Genomic DNA, 17,802 nt, shown 5'->3' with positions numbered 1-17,802 from the left:
TTCTATCTTAATAATGATACATTCAAAAATATTTATTTATGTAAATGGGTGCGAATATCGAAGATAAAACACTATTTATGGGTTTGACCATAGACTATTTAAAAAGTGATTTGAATGAGTATATTTTCGCATTTCAGTCATAAATTCTATTGTAATTGTCCAATTAGTAGTCAAATTACAAACTAATTGTATTACAAATAGTTTCTGACGAGGGAGCTTGAGGTGAGGCATTAAAGCCCCTATTTTACGCATCAAATAGTCTATCCATAGACAAGAAATGGACTAAAAAGTTTTATCGAGAACGTTTTCTAATGGCTATTCTATCGTACAAAAAAGGAATATTTTATGTATTTTTCTATAAGTTAGAAAGAGATGGAAAACAGATTTAGATGAGTGTTTTGTCTACTTCTTTCAGAGAATGGAAAATGATTAGTATTTATGAATTTGATCAGCGGATTCCTGTAAGACCTTTGCCGATGGTATTCACTTCAGCATTCCTTAAAAGATAAGACTTGTAGAGCATTAACAGTTTTATGGGTATTTTAGGAACCTACTAAGGAAGTAAACTTAACTAAGCTAAGATTTTTGAAGTAAATATATTGTTTCAAAAACAGTTACTTGTAGAAATTAAACGAATAAAATATCTATAAATGTCAATAACCGTTAACATCTTGTTTCAAGTTGCCAAATTACATAGTTAATAAAGGATTTTCATTATTTTAATCAAGGGCTAACTAAAAAGGGCCTGAAGCTAATAACCCAGGCAAAGCCGGAGACAGCTGTTAGTGTTTAAATAAATGAGTAATTAATGTACGTGCGCGAGCGCAGACGCGGCATACGAATCTCTGCATTTAAAAGTATTAACATTGATTATAGTGAGCCAGTTTTTAGCTGCAGAAATTGCAACCAATTAGTGAGAATACAGGAAGCCATGGTAGCCATGCCCTCCCCGGCTACACCATAACGACTTATACGGACTGAATAATAAACTTTATTAGTGGATGTCTTCATAGACTTTCAATGGGAGCAGAAATTTTATGGTAAATTGTGTCCCATCTGCGCCATCTTGTTTTATTTATTGGTGTAAAAATGCCTTAGATATTTTATGTTTATAGTTGCTAGTTAGTTGTTAAAATAATGACTTTTAATATTAATAAATTCTAAACATAGATGATTGCAAAAAATATAAAGAATCTATATGAAAAAGGAATTATGTAGAAAGCCGTAAAGTATGAAATGAATAAAGGGACAAAAAATCTTTGAATAAAACGTCAATAATGTACTAATAACGAATTTATAATTTAATCAATAATTTACAAATGTTGCACATTTCGTGTCTCTATGTTAACTATTAAGGTGATTACAACGTAGATGAAATTAATCCAGATAAAGTACTTGTAATTATCTAGTTTTGTACAGGAGATAATTATAAAATTAGTTTTGTTATGAACAAAGATTGCGAATAGTAACATTTTTTAACCCTTTCACCGCCACGGTCGGCTATACTCGACAAATCAGAAAGTGCTCACGACGCTTTCGTCGGCAAATGTCAACAAAAATATAGCGTCGTAAGCACGTTCTGATTTGTCGAGTATAGCCGACCGTGGCGGTGAAAGGGTTAAATCGTAGAGGTAATTTAGATAATTCTACCTATTGTCTCTGGTTTAATCAAAACACGCCATTTTTATTTTTATAATTCTTCGTTGTTCATAACAAATTATAAATGAAAAAAGAAATAAATTAGCATTTTATTTAATATGACACAAAAGCGATTAAAATTAATATTTTCAGATACTTAAGGCCTGTTATAGAGTTGTCAAGTCTAACTCGATCTTTTTACTGCGCATATGTCAATGTCAAAATTACTATGCATGTAATATAGCTGCTAAATATACGGGAATTATGTTTGACATCAAGAAACGCACAGTAAAAAAGCGAATTATAATAGTTGATTTATATGTCGTTATTTCCTTCTTTTATGAATAAATAGAAAGTATCAACATGGCGTTTTGGACATATTTTTACAGGCTTTTAAAACTATAGCTTAATAATATTCCACATAGCTATGATCAGGGATTCGTATTAAAAAATCTAACACTTTAGAAATACACTTAGATATAATATATGTACTCGTTCTTACGTATACAATAATTTATTTAAATATTATTTACAATACTATTTGCACATCGTTATATTTATTTAATTGATTGATTAAGTACAGAAAACATAATTAACGATCGTCGAGTAGACCGGGTGATAATGAGCTAAAATATTTTATTTCTTTAATCTTTCATAATGAATTTACAGCAATATAACAAATCACGAATACTAAAATGTCCTTGCTGAAAGTTTTTCTTTTGTCATTTCAAGGAAAGAAAGGGTTTTTTGTGCCTTTGGCATGTTTTCTTTTGTCATTTGATTTTTTTTAGATTTTATCAAAGCCAAAAATGAATGGATCTGATCTCAGTAAATCATGTGCGTAATAATTTTTAATAAATTAAAATATTTTAGCTCATTAAATTTACATCGTAATAGAAGCAAGGAACAAAATCGTGGATGATTTTTAAGGCTTTTAAACTGTAGGTAAACATAATTCTATAGGAAAATGTTTAATATAATATGTGATGGCATTCGATTTAAAAGTTAGTTAAAAACAAGTTTGCTTTTAACATTTTCAAATCCAAGTTTTCACAATTTGACTTATTAATAAAAAATGATAGTCTTATACTATTTAACTTATTTACAATTCTCTATCCTGATGAACATAAAAGTATATTAATTTGACAAATTGCACTTATTATACTTTTTTGATAGCCAGAGTTTTTTCTATGGATATATGTTATAATTTTCTTTTTTATAGTTGGAGAGCGAATAGACCCATTTTTTGGAGACATCATAACTTTTTATACTAGAAAAAGTTTATGCAAAATGCTGTACTGCTCTCGGACTATTATTCCTACATAAATTACAATCTGAATATTTGAGAATATAATTTGTACAATAGTGTTTAATATAAATTGGTTTAATACATAGTACCTGAATTAGGCATAACGCCATTATTATGTCAATATTCATTGATATTTAAAAAATTGGAACACACTTTATTTTTAATTGTCTTTGATTCACTTAGTTTTTACCAATTCGATTTTCGAACACCGTTCACTGAAGTTAGAATTGGGATACCTATTCTGAAAATTGCTTGACTAAAAGGTAGTTGTTCTATGAAGTTATATGTGAAAGTATATTGTTTTTCTATAGGTTCATGAATATAGTCTTCGATGCCGTAAATTCAACAAACAAGAATACTAAATTCGAAAGAAAGACTTAGTTGCAAAATATCTGCATAAAATGCTGATGCACAATAGAATAGGGACCCCTTTCAATTTAAATTTCGAACACCGTTTCAAGATGGCGGCTGGTCGCTTGCGTCACGCGTAGCCGCGTTATCCATTCGTCAATGTGGCTGTAAAGAGTTCAGTATGTTCATGTTTATTGCATGCTGGTGGCTTGGGGGACCTCCTAGGAAGCTCAGTTGTGGTCTGGAAGCAGCTGCCATGGCCGCAAAAAGTGGAGGAGCGCCCCCTCCGCCGAATAACGCGAACGATGGAGGCAAGAGGGGGCGAGCGGAGAGCCGGAGTTTCTCTATTTCGGCTTCTTGTAGCCTTTTCGCTTTTGCGCGTCGATTTTGGAACCATATTTTCACCTGAAATAGAGGGGTGCGTTGATAAAAATTGTACTAAGAATAATTTAAATGGTAAAAGTTGTACCGCATTGACGAAGACTAAACCATTTTGACACTAATTATTTCCGACTGCTTATAAGGTCAAATCATGCACATATGAACACATATTCTGGGCCAATGGTCGGGTTAAGAAGATGTGTATAAACGTTCATTATAGAAATCACTTAATCCAGTACACGGTTAATTAGTATGGACTGAAAAACTTGCTCGCCGAAAAGATCACGCGACTACTAAAGTTAATTTAATTAAATTGATGCTAGTAAATTAATCATCGGAAAATTCTCACACGATGTACATTTAAATATATACTTGTATATATAAATTAACAACCAGGCTCTGAATAGATACTCGTGCTCACACAAATATTTGTCCCGAGTGGGATTCGAAACCACCACACGTGGCGCTACGGCTATTGCAGCGAGGTAACTTTTACCACTGCGCCAAACGTGCAGTTTTTCAAATATTTATAGAGACTATACTACTACTACTATCTAATATATAAAATTCTCGCGTCACAGTTTTCGTTACCGTACCACCTACTCCTCCGAAACGGCTTGACCGATTCTCATGAAACTTTGTGAGCATATTGAGTAGGTCTGAGAATCGGGCAACATCTATTTTTCATGCTCCTAACACTTTTTTTTATGGCAAAACAACGTTTGCCCGGTCAGCTAGTACTATTGTAAAACTAACCTGTGTTTCAGTAAGTCTGAGCGAGGAGGAGAACTCGGCTCTCTCAGCGATGCTCAAGTACTGTTTGTCTCGGAACTTCTTCTCCAGCGCCAGGAGCTGTTGCGTGGTGAACGGCGTGCGAGGCTTCCTGTTCGGCTTGTGTTTGCGCAGCTGGCAACGGACCACTGGCGGTCCTGATGGAGAGCCTGCTGCGAGAGAAACGACTTATGAGACATTGGTGAGCAGAAAACTAAAACTAAACTAAGTATATTAAGCTTTAGAGTTTTATAACTTGTAAAATTGCGGCGTTCTAGTATAGTTTTTGGTTTACAGTCAAGTCAAAGTAAAATGCTTCTTTTTCACGAAAGTTTCGCAAGTATTTGAAATCGTTATAAATCGTTGTATATAGGTACTATTTATATATTTTGAGAGCGGGATGATCACCAAATCCATCATGAACTACAAGAAATTGACAATATTGTTTGAATACTGCATATCACACAACACAATATCAACAAGATCACTTGAAACTTCGAGGATAGAGAAGAGATTTCGTGGCACTTCAGACGTAGAAGGCTTGAGGTTTGAATCACCTCACACGCCCAATCAGAAAAGTACCAGAAGAAATCATGACGTAAGTATTATTAACAAATAATTTAATTACGAGAAATATCTAATGAATCAATCTTTCAAAGTATCACCAAGTTTAAGTCGTGTTAGCATACATTAGTAGAATTGACCCGTAGTTCGTACAAACTCATTAACGATCGTTTCGTTAATACCACTCAATAACGCGGAGTTTCCTTGAATTTCTCCGTTTATTTCCTCTAGAGGTCACGGGGCATCGGTTAATGAAAGGTGACGCGATTTCCTTTGGTTTTTTATTTCAAATTGACAAACGTTACGATGTTTTGTTAGTTATTTTTATGTTTAAGATATTATAGTATAGTTATTTATATAATGTAAACGTTCCTGTTGGATATTTGTTATGTAAAGTTACATGAAAATTAACGCAAACAAAACTGAGCTTGCGACCACGGCTAGTGTACATGTGCCGAAACTTAAAGCACTCCAAAGTTAAATACTTGTTTGAGTTTTATTCCTTGTAATATTGAACTCTCTACTGTTAATCCACAATTAGTTAGCTTTACGTTTCTAAAACTATTTTCCTTTCAATTACATTTTTTACATCGCCCATCGATGCAGTGTGCAGTATCACAAATTCATAAAAAAGTCTGGTACAGCTCTTCAAAACACAAACCTAAAGACGGTCTTAGACCAGCCAACATCCGTATTCACCATGAAATTCGTCTCTAACTCCCATAACCATTGCCTGAAGTTGTGAAGCTCACACCTAGTAATACTAGCACACATTGGTTATAATTAGACACGCCATATTTGCTGACGGAAGCACGTTTGACGTACATTTGTCCCGCTTATAACTGCTGATGCAAACCGTTACCTTCCATAATACTAGTTTACTACTAGAGGTAAATATTTAGGTAAGAAACTACTGACCGTGAAATCGATCACTGGGAAAGATGAATAAAATGACAAGTATCCTATGTGTTAATCCTGGTTGTAAACGATCTGTGTGCCAAATTTACTAAGCAATTTTGGCGTTATAGAGTTACAAATGTACTTCCGAACAATCGCTGCAAACTTGCGCATTTATAGTACCTAATGTTTATAAAAATCAATTAACTTAATATAACATACTGTTTTTTTACAGACAGACATTTCATTTTTAAGATTAAAACTAGATTGGGACTAAATCTTGAACTATTTTATTGCAAGAATTGGCTTACAAAATTCCGGACTGTTTAGTGTCTATCAATGAAATTATGTCATTGTTTTCTGATGTATGGTTTGAGATAATGTCCAAGGAGGTTTGAGGATAAGTAGAGCAGCATTACCTAAATAGATCTGTAGCAAAATGACTAGAGTTTCGGTCAAAGCATGTTTGAGTAGACCACCTTGGTTAGCACTTATGTTTTGGCACGGGCAATTTGGAGACGACTAAATAAGTACGGTACGTTTAGAGAAATATCCGTGGCGTTTGATAATTACGTGTAGGTGTGAAGTTAGAATTAAGAGCGTAAAGAACTTAACTTGTACATTAGAGTTAGTTCAAACAGAATACTTATTTACCTGCTGTTTATTTTTATAAAAAAACAGTTAAAATAGTTCAAGACTTACGTGTGTTTAAACTATAGACTTAAATAACTAATTAAACGATTAATTGTAGTTATAGCTTACCTGTTCACGGTACTCATGTCTCTTACAAGTACTAAATTTTCCAACTAAGATATAATAAAATAAATAAATATCATTAGACAACATTCAGATGGACATTTGATTCCAAACTAAGCAGAGCTTGTACTATGGACACTATGGTAACCAAATAATTGATAAACATACCTACTTCTAAATACATAGGTACTTATATAGATACATTAACAACCATTTCATATTTTCCAATATATCGTGTTAATATTAATTAATATTTTCCTGTTGCAGTTGCAAGCTAGCTTTTCATGGCCACACAAATTATCTTGTGTAAACGGAAACCAATAAAAAGTAGACAAATTAATCCACAGCAAGAACAATATTCCATAATATCTAATATCGAAGCGTAAACAAAACACCACAGATACTTAATATTAGTATACATTTGCATATATTACCTCCAACCCTTTGTTATCATCATTAATTAAGCCCAAACGCGGTCATTAGCTGGATAGTATCGATGCATCGATGCTGAATCGACTCAATCGATTTGAATATTAAAACATCGATTCATCGGACTGTATAATGACATAGCCGGTAGCCCATTGTGTCACATCCGTTCACCCGAATAGCCTATTAAGTGCCAAATCAATCGATTAATTCAAACTTTGATTACGTTTTATAAATAAACATTTGTTTTTTGGGAAGTTCGTGTTTTTTATTGTTATGGTAATGTGTTGTGACTGGCAATATGTTAATTTTTTATATTGGTTTGCGGATAATTGCAGTCAAATCCATGAATCTTTATAATTCAGCAGGTCGGTCTTAGTTGGGTCTCTAGTAATGAGACCTAGAAATTATTTTGTCCTGAATTTTCTAATTACTTAATTTGACATTTAGATGAATTATGTAAAGCAATACAGTCACAATTTTATTTCCGAAATTCTTTAGATATTAATCGTGGCAAAAATAAATATAGCAGGTATGGTATGTATTGTATCTGTGGTCCGAGAAATAAAAAAAAGTTAAACATAAATCATTGAATCAAATAACAATCACAATCCTAAATGAATGAATAAAATTATACAATTAAATATAAATGTTAATGAATAGCCTTAATACGTAAATATTCGTTAAAATACGTAATTAAATGTATTTCATAAATATTTCAATTTCCTTTGGTGATAGTTTGCATATCATGAATGTTGACCGACCTTTTATCTTTAGACCTCTATTAACACATTAAACGTAGGCAGTTTGATTTAATCCGAAAATTTACAATCTGCTATTAGTTTCTTTTGATTAACTGTAATAAGTTAATTACTAATATCATCTATGAAAAAGTGTGAAAAGGATCCTGTTGTCGTTTAGATGCCAGCTATGTGATAGTTTCTGTGTGGATCATATTGATGATGACAATTGACGAAATTTTCCATGAATACTAAACTAAAACAAAGTTTTAAATATTTTTTTAATTAGTAGGAGAACGATTATAATAAGATAAAAATGGAATATTGCTATATCTTGTCATCATAAAGTATTTTAATTAGAATAATAAATTTAACATCGGATCGGTAACAGGATATTTCGAAATTGCAAGGTAAGTTTGTATTCATGGATTGTGATCGGTATCTCTCGGGGGCACCACGAGACACCTAGTTTCCGATCAGCTCACAGCCGGATATCACACGTCTCATACGAAATCAAAAAAATATAAAATATATTTCCTCTCACTTCGGCCTTCAACGACTCAATACAGACTATACATAAAGCAATAAGGCGAAGACTATCCTCGCGAATGCCTATCCGCAGCTCTCCGGTGATAAAATACAACAATTTCAATGGCCCCACCTGCGGACATATCAATGCGCGCTACCGAACGTTAATGAAGATATAATATCCATCTCTAAACGTATTTATTTTCCCGCGCGCGCCATTTTGTGCAGCGATGACAGACCATAGAGCATTTTGTGTAATGGCGGCCAATTAAGCGCGCCGTTTGGGCTACTTAATAGGATTTAGTTGTCAATGTCGCGATTTAATTGGATTGTTGTAATCTCTGTTTGTTATTGAATAAATTACTTCGTGTTTGTGCCTGGCCCTTCGTTTTTCTCTGGAATAAATTCTTTTAAAGCCCGCGCTTGTAACTTATTATGTAGACAACGTAGCTTGTTACGTAGGTATGTACCGTCATTGTTAAGTGTATGTATGCAATTAAACACATTGTTGCTTGTAAATTTTTAACTTCTTCACCTGGCGTAAATTATAATTAATTACTAATTAAAAATGTGTTAGTCTATGGTATGTTGTAAGCATCTATTTATAGTGCGTGTTGAATAAAATAAATGTTTCTATTACATTTTAACTAAACGATTGGCACTAGATGGGTCGGCGCGGAGCGTCGGGCCGTAGAACAATAGGACAGTTTAAATTGACGGAACAATTAAATTGTATAGCGTTCATGTCAGCAGATGAAAGGCAATTTAACATTTGAAAGAAACTAAACGTATAATTCATAGCACGTCATCTAGCGATCAGTAATCGCTTGAAAATTACCGACACGAGTGACTAATTAGCAAGAAAATGCGATCTCTAGCCATTTTCCGGTAACTAAACATTATTGATGCACCACTAGTTGGATCGACGAGAATGTTTTTCTATCTTTCTCGGAAATCCGACCGCCATTATAGGATTATACACATTTTATGGAGTGTTTACAATTCTTACGATACATTGACGTTATATTTAACGAACTATTTCACATAAATGGACAATTCGATGAATATGAACCGACCAATTGACTTTTTAATTCGATCCTAGAAAAAATATGAAATAGTTCGGTATTTGGCAAGGTTGACATTTAGGTGTTGTTAAATACAATAAACGACCACCCACTGGTACAGTTTTTACTTTACTTTGTAAGTATTGACGCAAATGAAAATTGTTTCATGATTTTAGCATTTTCTTTTGTACATATGACGTGAAAATTTTACACTGGGTCAAGCAAAATCCTGTCTGAAAATTAAGTGCTTTTCAATATGTCTATTCATGCAATTACTTATTCTTCGTCCTGTGTGAATAAGTTACTAAAAGGATCATAATATTATGATGTTTTGACTAACTATAACTAAGGCGACAAAAACTAAAAAAATAAATTAATAAACTTGGTTTAACAAGCAGTATTATCGCATTCCCTAACAACAAAATGTCAGTCATGATTAGATGCATTCAAAACGGGATACTTGGCAGAAAAACTTTCACACATCATTGGTAGCGTGCCAAAGGATTATTACCAACGGTATTTTATTGTTCTAGATAGAAATACAACCAATTAATGGTAGGTAACAAAAATTAAATGGCCGCTCCACTCTTGCCACTGTCATTAAAAACGTCGGGTTTGTAAAAAGATAATAAATGTACGATGCATAATTTTGAATTGAATGAGTTTGAGAAGCGTTCGGTCACTAATTACCGTACGAAGACGCTCAGGGATGGAATGAACGGAATGAGTGAATGATTATTTGTTACGGAGCGAGTTTTTGTGTGCGAATCGTGTGATTCGTTTAGTCGTGATTTGTTTTACGTTGATGTTTGCTATTGTTACCCATCTATGGTAATAAATTGTAGCTTTGAACACGATATATAATATTCTTGAGTTTTATACCCATCTTCTGTATTCCCACGCATCTGCGATGTCGTATGCACAGGACGACAAATTTGCAAAAAAAATTAAAGGTTTATAAAAGAATCTTCTAACTAGAATTTTGAGGAAAATTGGAAAAAGAGTTCATTGTGTGAGGATGGTTATTTGAATAAGTAAAGTAACATCAAATGATCAAGGTATCTTTCAGTAGTCTTTTACTAAAATTAACTGGCGCTTGTGTTGAAGAAGTTAAGTTTTTAAACTGTTTTGAGGGGCACTTAACAGTTTTTTCAAGTTTTTAAATCTACAAATTTGGTACCTTCATACAATGTATCTAGCAATCCCTAACTCGGCAATCCAATATGTTGCTATATTAGGATCAAATTAACATAATATAGCAAATGTAGCTATCGCAGACATTCGCGGAATGTTCGTAATTATTGTAAACGTCCAATTACGTTAGTTGCAGACAAGATAACGCGTGTTTTTAACGTATTTATGGCTAAATATGAACATTAGTCTGTCTGAATGAGTTTTTGCAATAACTTTGGTAGTTTAGTTACACATTTTTGTGAAAAAAAAAACTGCTTGGAAATAAAAAGCGGGTTTTCCGTAGTCCTTACACATAACACTCTATGGGAGACAATTTTCGTGTCTTTCAAAGGATTCTTGTGGATATTATTCAACATAATTTTTATTACCGAATATTTCCCTATTTTTAAATTCCTAAAGCTAAACTTCACTCTTCTCAGACTTATTTTAGGCAATTATTTGTTACAAGGCTCGCCACACTATAATTTATTGTAGTGGCAACAATTCACAAAGTTCCGTTGTCTTTGTATGTAAATTGGAGGCTTCATCGTTATCGTTGGCGTCTCGCAACGGAACGTGACTAACGCGAAACAAACGATCGTTACAATATCAATAAATTATTACATTGTAACTTGTTAAACAAAACGTGAAAATTCAATAAGTATTTTGCACTAACTCTACATACAGCAGTATTGCAGTTACTGTTTTAGTTTGGTTTTAAAATGGAAAGTTTATCCGTGACAATTTTTTAAACTTGTTATCTAATTAAATGGAACTCTCAATCAGTTAAAAAAGTTGGCTTATCATGATTGCAATACCTGGATTCTTTATCACTATCGACTACCGACAACCGGCTAGCTATCTAGAAATTTTGTAGGAAAATCTAATAAGTGTCCCTACCGCACTCGGTACGAATTATTTGGACATTTTAAATGTCAATCTCTTGATACTCGACAGTACGAAGTGAAGAGAATTGCGGTACAAACCCTTGTAATTTTTTCACTAAACAATTTCATATAAAAATTAGTTGACAAAAGCGTAACTACTACACACACAGCAGCGTAACGTATGGAAATTTTAGACACACAGTTACATAAATAAATATTTATATATTTCCCTTATAAGTAACGTGATTATAACAAACATTTAAATTAACCTAAATTAAACCAATTTTAAACACACGACTCCCACACAATACGTCCCTGGCGCCATTCAACTTCTTCATTACGAGATTGTTTATTTAAAATATTAATTGTAATTTATTTCGGCGTTATTGTTGATCAGTATACCAATGTTTTACGAGCAGACTGAGATAATTAAGACATAAAAATCTTTCTTAGAATGCCTACCAATATGGTTTAAGTGGCAGTAAGAAAATTGCAAAGTTTATTGTCATAACCGTTTTAGTAAAATTACAGTCTTGTGAGTAGCCTTTATATACGTCGTTTCTTGGTATATTACGTACGAGTTATTTTGAAAAATGCCTAGTTGATCTGTATAATTGGGTAGTTGACTGGGTTAACGACAAATTATTAAACCTGTAACGTAAAAAATTCATCTGAAATGCTCAAGCTACGTTATTATTTTTTTTCTAAAATAATGTTGAAATTGTAATTATTACAGACTGAAATATTTTTTTAGATACTCATTCTTCATTTGATTCCAACGAAAGTATGTTATCGTGACGTGACTACACTATATTTCTATACTAAAATGTGTTTTTGACATTTTTATAAAGCGTGGTTTTATAAGGAGCTGTGAAAGCCGAGTGGTATAAGTTGGTACCTCCCACGTAAGTGGTCGCAGGTTCGAACCCGAGGCAACACATCAATGACTTTTCGAAGTTATGTTATTAGATATATAATTTGTAATATATGGGCCAAATTTTGGACTGTTGTCAAATACCAAATTACGGGCTCTATTCAGTAGTTCATTAAAGATTTGTATCTACTAGGCATTACTGTCAGTTAAAAGATAATAAAAGCAACTTAGGAAACTAAACTTATTTAGCACTTAGGTTAGTCATTCGTGTTTTAAATTGTGAGAGTGGAAGGTGAATCAAAGTCGTGATAAGTCGACTGCTGCTGAATTTTCACCAGCGATGAGTAAGATAGTGAGATCGACAAATTATTTAATTTATAGCTTTGTATTGGAGTTTATATTGGTAAAATTCAACAATTGTGAAACCACCAAACTCAATAGATTTTAAAACAGCCTTGCCGTATTTAAATCTTTTAAAATAAATAAATTAATTAACCCATTTCTGTCCCACTGCTGGGCAAACGTCTCCTCCCGTAATGAGGGAGGGGTTAGGCCTTGAGTCCACCACGAGGGCCAAGTTGGGGACTTTGCATGCCCTCAATAAATGTATTAAACAAATTTTTAGACATGCAAGGTTTTCTCTCGATTTTTCCTTCACCGTTGGAGCATGTGATAATTATTTCTAATACACACATAACTTTGAAGTCATTGGTGTGTTGCTTCAAGTTCGAACCTGCGACCACTTGAGTGGGAGGTGTCAGCTTACAGTAACATAACATAGTTGCAATATGTCCTAGTGCCTTTTCCATCAAATTAACAGTTTTCATTTCCCATTTATGTGTATGTTCTTACACAGTACGTCTGAGATAAGTTGTAGTAAGAGAGAGTCAATCAATCAATCACGAAAGCCTGTGTTGGCCAAATATGGTCGTGGGCCACAAACCGCGCAATAAACTTAACGGAAGAGTATTGGAGACTTACCACCTCCACGAGAATTATTTAGCAGTATATAATACTTTATATTGTTGAAAAAAGGTGTAATAAATCTTGTATGTATCTTAAAATGACAATGTAGAGATGTTTGGGTGTCCTTATGTTCGTATGAAATATCAGTTACATTGTTTGGTTAGTCTTTTCAGTAAAGGCAACTCCCGCACTAAGAATTGGTCGTGTGTCGCGGGGACTTCTACAATCTACTTGGACTTTTACAAAACTACAACCAGACCCCAAACATTGGTATATTCCCAGTTGTCCCCTTTAACACTGTCCCTTGGGGTGACAACTTGGAATAAACGTAGGATGAAAATTCCCAGGGTCGCACAAATAATTGTTGCGAATGGGAATCGAACCCCTGTCCTCCTAACGCAATGAAAGCGCCGGCGTGGCGACCTAAACCACTGCGCCACGGAGGCAATTTAAAGCTTTAAGCTTATACTTTTCTAATGTCAGCATCTTAACTTGTTACTACTAGGAATGCAATACCTATGAAACAACTATGTTAAACTGAAAATATGTAAGGTTACCGTTACTCGTGTTACGCGAGTGAACAATGGCTAATTTGTATAAGTGTGAGTTAGGAGGCCAGTTGCGCAGTCGTCCATCTTGTGCATAATAGGAGAGCGTATCAAAGAGGAGGTTGGCTAAGCTCTACACGCTTACAATTTCACAATTTGTCCCCGCGCGCTTTTTGCGCTCCGCGGTAATTGGCGCTCACCTGCGCGCCCGCAGCGGCCGGCACAGCGCGCCAAATATGGCAACCCGCCCGTCGCGGACATTTTGCTTTTTTGGACTATCTGACAAATGTGTAATTATTTATTTAATATCGTCCGCATGTGTACGCATTTGGGCACAATTCACATACCGCATTAAACGTTTTTCGGTCGCCATTTCTGTTGAGTGTTAAGGACGGTTTAATGCGTCTCCGCGGCTAATAAATACGGTAATGACGCTCCCTATCCGGAAACATGGCCGACGTTTTTTTGTTGAAATTTATTAAGCTTTACTGTTCACTTTAATTGGTGAATTTCAATATCTCGATATGGGGGGCGGATGCTTATCTCTCTTTATAAATATATTTATATAACAAGGTTTTGTACAGCGTCTCCGAAACTGTGAAATTCTCGTCAAGTATTTTATGACAAGAACAAGTAGCTATTATAATAAAATTATCATTTTGTCTGAATCCTTATTATAATTACCAGTCAGTGGTTAAAATACAAGCTTAGTATCTTCTACGTACATGTAGCCAGCTTCTATTTAAAACTTTAATAGATGTAAGTTTATTCTATCAGACTATATGTAAGGTTTTACAACGTTAAGCAAATTGTAATTGCGTACAAACTACTACACACTGTATTTGGTGATGTTACAATTACAAGTTGTATTATAGAAAAAAGTTGTTACTCAGTACTAAAGAAACGTACTTTATACAAAGTAGTAGATATTCTCTCATTACTGCTTCACAATTGGGCATAGTTTATCTAACAACCATGGTAAACGTTGTTACATATTAAGGTTATTTTTATTCAAGAAAAAAAAAATACATGATTTCTGATGCCGTGGGGCTTGATTGGAGAAGGTTTCTTGTTAGTAATGGGTTTCCACAGCCAGAGTGAAAAGTTTTTCAGACTTATATTGACTTTATAATAAAATGTCAAAATATATAAGTCCTAAACCCGCACGTGGACAGCGAGGGGAACATAAGGCTTGACCCCTCTTTCTGGAGGGGACACTAGCCTGGCATTGGGACAGTTATAGGTTATTTTACTTTTTTATTTTATTCCTTAAGTCAGGAAAATTATGGCAATTTTTCTTAGCATCCATGTCTGCTGGGTGCTGAATTATCTTTTAATCACTTTGATTACATGCACCTCTGCAATAATCCAAGCTTTCTAACTCAATATGCAGACCACACCTATTAGTTACAACAAGTACAACTGGTTCCGTAACCATTATATCATTACAATTGTTATCAACACTTGATTCTTGTATAATGTACCGCAATGAGCGTAATTGTGACGTAACAGTCATAGCTGGGTGGCGTAACTAGTGGAATACCTAAAGGACTGCAGGAAGTAGAAAGTCCAAATCTCAATCAAATCTTATTATTTTAAATCATATTCATTCTCTCAATAATTAATCTTTTCTCAATGTAGGCTGAGTCAGCCTGCGACCACGGCGAGTGCAACCTGCGCCGAAACGTTAGTCATTTTAAGGTAAAATGCGTGTTCGCGTTAATTCCCGTATTCTATTATACATTAAACATGCAACGCGAGAGTTTAAAAGCCTGTCTTTTCTCTTCATTAATTGCTTTAAAAATAAGTTACTAATAGAAAAGAGGCGCTAGATGCGTTTACCGGTCGGTAAACAATAAGCAACCTTTACTGCGGATATTTTATAGATGGATGGCCGATTAATGGTGGTACGACTGAGCGTCTCCGTCCTTCGGAGAGCATGAATTAAGTCGTTCCCCGTAATTGTCAATTAGAGATCGTTAAGCCATTTCAAAAGCCTTCAGGCGTTTTGAACATATCAATAAATGACTGCTATTAATACGTTTGACGGTAAAAGAAGAAAATAGTCTCTAGTTTTTTATATATTTTTGTTTGTACACAAATATGGTTGAATAAAATAAGGTGGTAGTATTTTTATTAAGAAACGATACTAATGAACAGTTAACAGCTGTATATTTTATAATGAAGCGTGAAATTATTCATCACCTTTCTTGTTTTACACAAAAAGATGACACGGTCGATCATGTTTTCTTGTGACATCGATACTGAGATCGACAAAAAGCTCGTTCTATTTATGTATTAAAAACCACTCGTTTTTGTGAAAGAAGTATCAAAATTAGTCCCCAAATGGAGGCTTTGTAAACTGGCATTTTGCACGTTGGTAGTTAACAACTCTACATCGGTTGCCAGTTTTGGGGCAAAATAGTTTAACACGTTTTAAAATAATTTTATATATTTCTTTGAGTGTAGTATTAAAATAGAAAAACAATGATCACTTTCTCTAATTGTGAAGAAAAACATCTTGATGAAACCAGGCACGCCAAAAAACAAATTTAACACATTTCTTTAGGGCATGTAACAGAGTCACTCAGGGCATGCATCCCACTCTTGGCCGGGGTGGTAGACTCAAGGCCTAACACTTCCCTCATTTGGCAGGAGACCCTTGCCCAGAAGTGGGATAAAACAAAAACGGGTCAAAACAAATTAAAATGGATGATTGTACTTTATAAACTTAATTTATTGTTATTTAATTTAGAAATGTATTCAACAGAAGTATAAAATATTTCTATTATGGAGACTATAATAAGTATGGTGATAATTACGTAAGATTGTCAGTGTTAATACATAGTACAAATTGACCAGCGATAGAATCTCAAAACTAGGTTATTCCAATATGTCTGACATTAATTTCGAGCCTAATAGCATTCCACATGATCAGTCACGACTGTAAGGCCCAATTCACACGGATGTCGGACATATTTCTCTAATTTAAAGCCAGATTCTTGCAAAGTGCACCATTTGCCGGCATCTATAATTGGCTATCGTTTATGGGGAACGATTTCTACTAGCTATAATAGGTAAGTTGATATGTTACAAGAAGGCTGTGGGCTCTGTAACACTGGTCATGTAGCGTAGCGTTGATGTAAGCGGAAAATATAAGTATTTCAATACATAATGGCTAATATTTCACAAAATTGGATTAGCAAACCAATTAGGAGATCATTTTTCCCAATTAAAATTAAGAAAAATAATGATGGCCCCAAATAACATACGTTACTATATTGCACTATGATCATTTTCTTGGAATGACAACCGTTATAAGGTTATCAATAATTAGTCAAGAGCCCTTTTAAATATCTAAAAAAGGTATTTAGCGACATTTTCATAAATATTGATATGCTTCTGGCATTGATGAATGATTAATCAATATGAAAGTAGGGGTCCTTTAAATTTGTTAAAAAATACATTTAACATGAATCCGCTTCTCTTAACATGTCGCTGGTTCCATATAAGATACCCTTTTAATAGACTATAATGACCCTATATTTAGTAAATATTGATTATAAGAAATTGATATAATTATACCGTTTAGTTCGCAATGTGCAGTTATACAGGCAGTCGGGTATTATTAAAAATTACCGGAGTTTCTTTACTGTTAACAGAATTACAAGATTTCCCCACTTTTTATGGAGTTTCATATCTTGTTTTACTATTTCCTGATATAGTGGATACTAATTATAAATAGCTTGAGAATTTTCAGATACATTTTTCCTGCTATTATAGCAATCAAATGAATAACTTGGATCCAAACGGGGGAAAATTGTACCTATGTCTGTGTTGATCTAGTGTACTCGTATAGGTACATGTATGTACTCGTAGAGGTACATGTATTGTTTGCAGTTTCTTTAACTTTGTGTAATGTAAATGTA

General features: G+C 33.9%; 1 protein-coding gene across 1 annotated transcript in view; it reads right to left on the bottom strand.

The window, feature by feature from the left end:
- Positions 1-1,278: 1,278 nt before the first annotated feature.
- Positions 1,279-17,802, bottom strand: part of LOC142983657 (uncharacterized) — a 34,651-nt gene continuing 18,127 nt past the window's right edge. The window contains exons 2-3 of the mRNA XM_076130640.1: positions 4,436-4,623; positions 1,279-3,703 (exon numbers count right to left, since the gene is read on the bottom strand). Of these exons, the coding sequence (XP_075986755.1) occupies positions 3,455-3,703; positions 4,436-4,623 (437 nt within the window). The 3' untranslated portion in view covers positions 1,279-3,454. The remainder of the gene's footprint in view (positions 3,704-4,435; positions 4,624-17,802) is intronic.

This window comes from Anticarsia gemmatalis, chromosome 24 (assembly GCF_050436995.1).
Source record: "Anticarsia gemmatalis isolate Benzon Research Colony breed Stoneville strain chromosome 24, ilAntGemm2 primary, whole genome shotgun sequence".
Taxonomy (NCBI): Eukaryota; Metazoa; Arthropoda; class Insecta; order Lepidoptera; family Erebidae; genus Anticarsia; species Anticarsia gemmatalis.
This window is presented reverse-complemented; position numbering and strand designations above follow the sequence as displayed.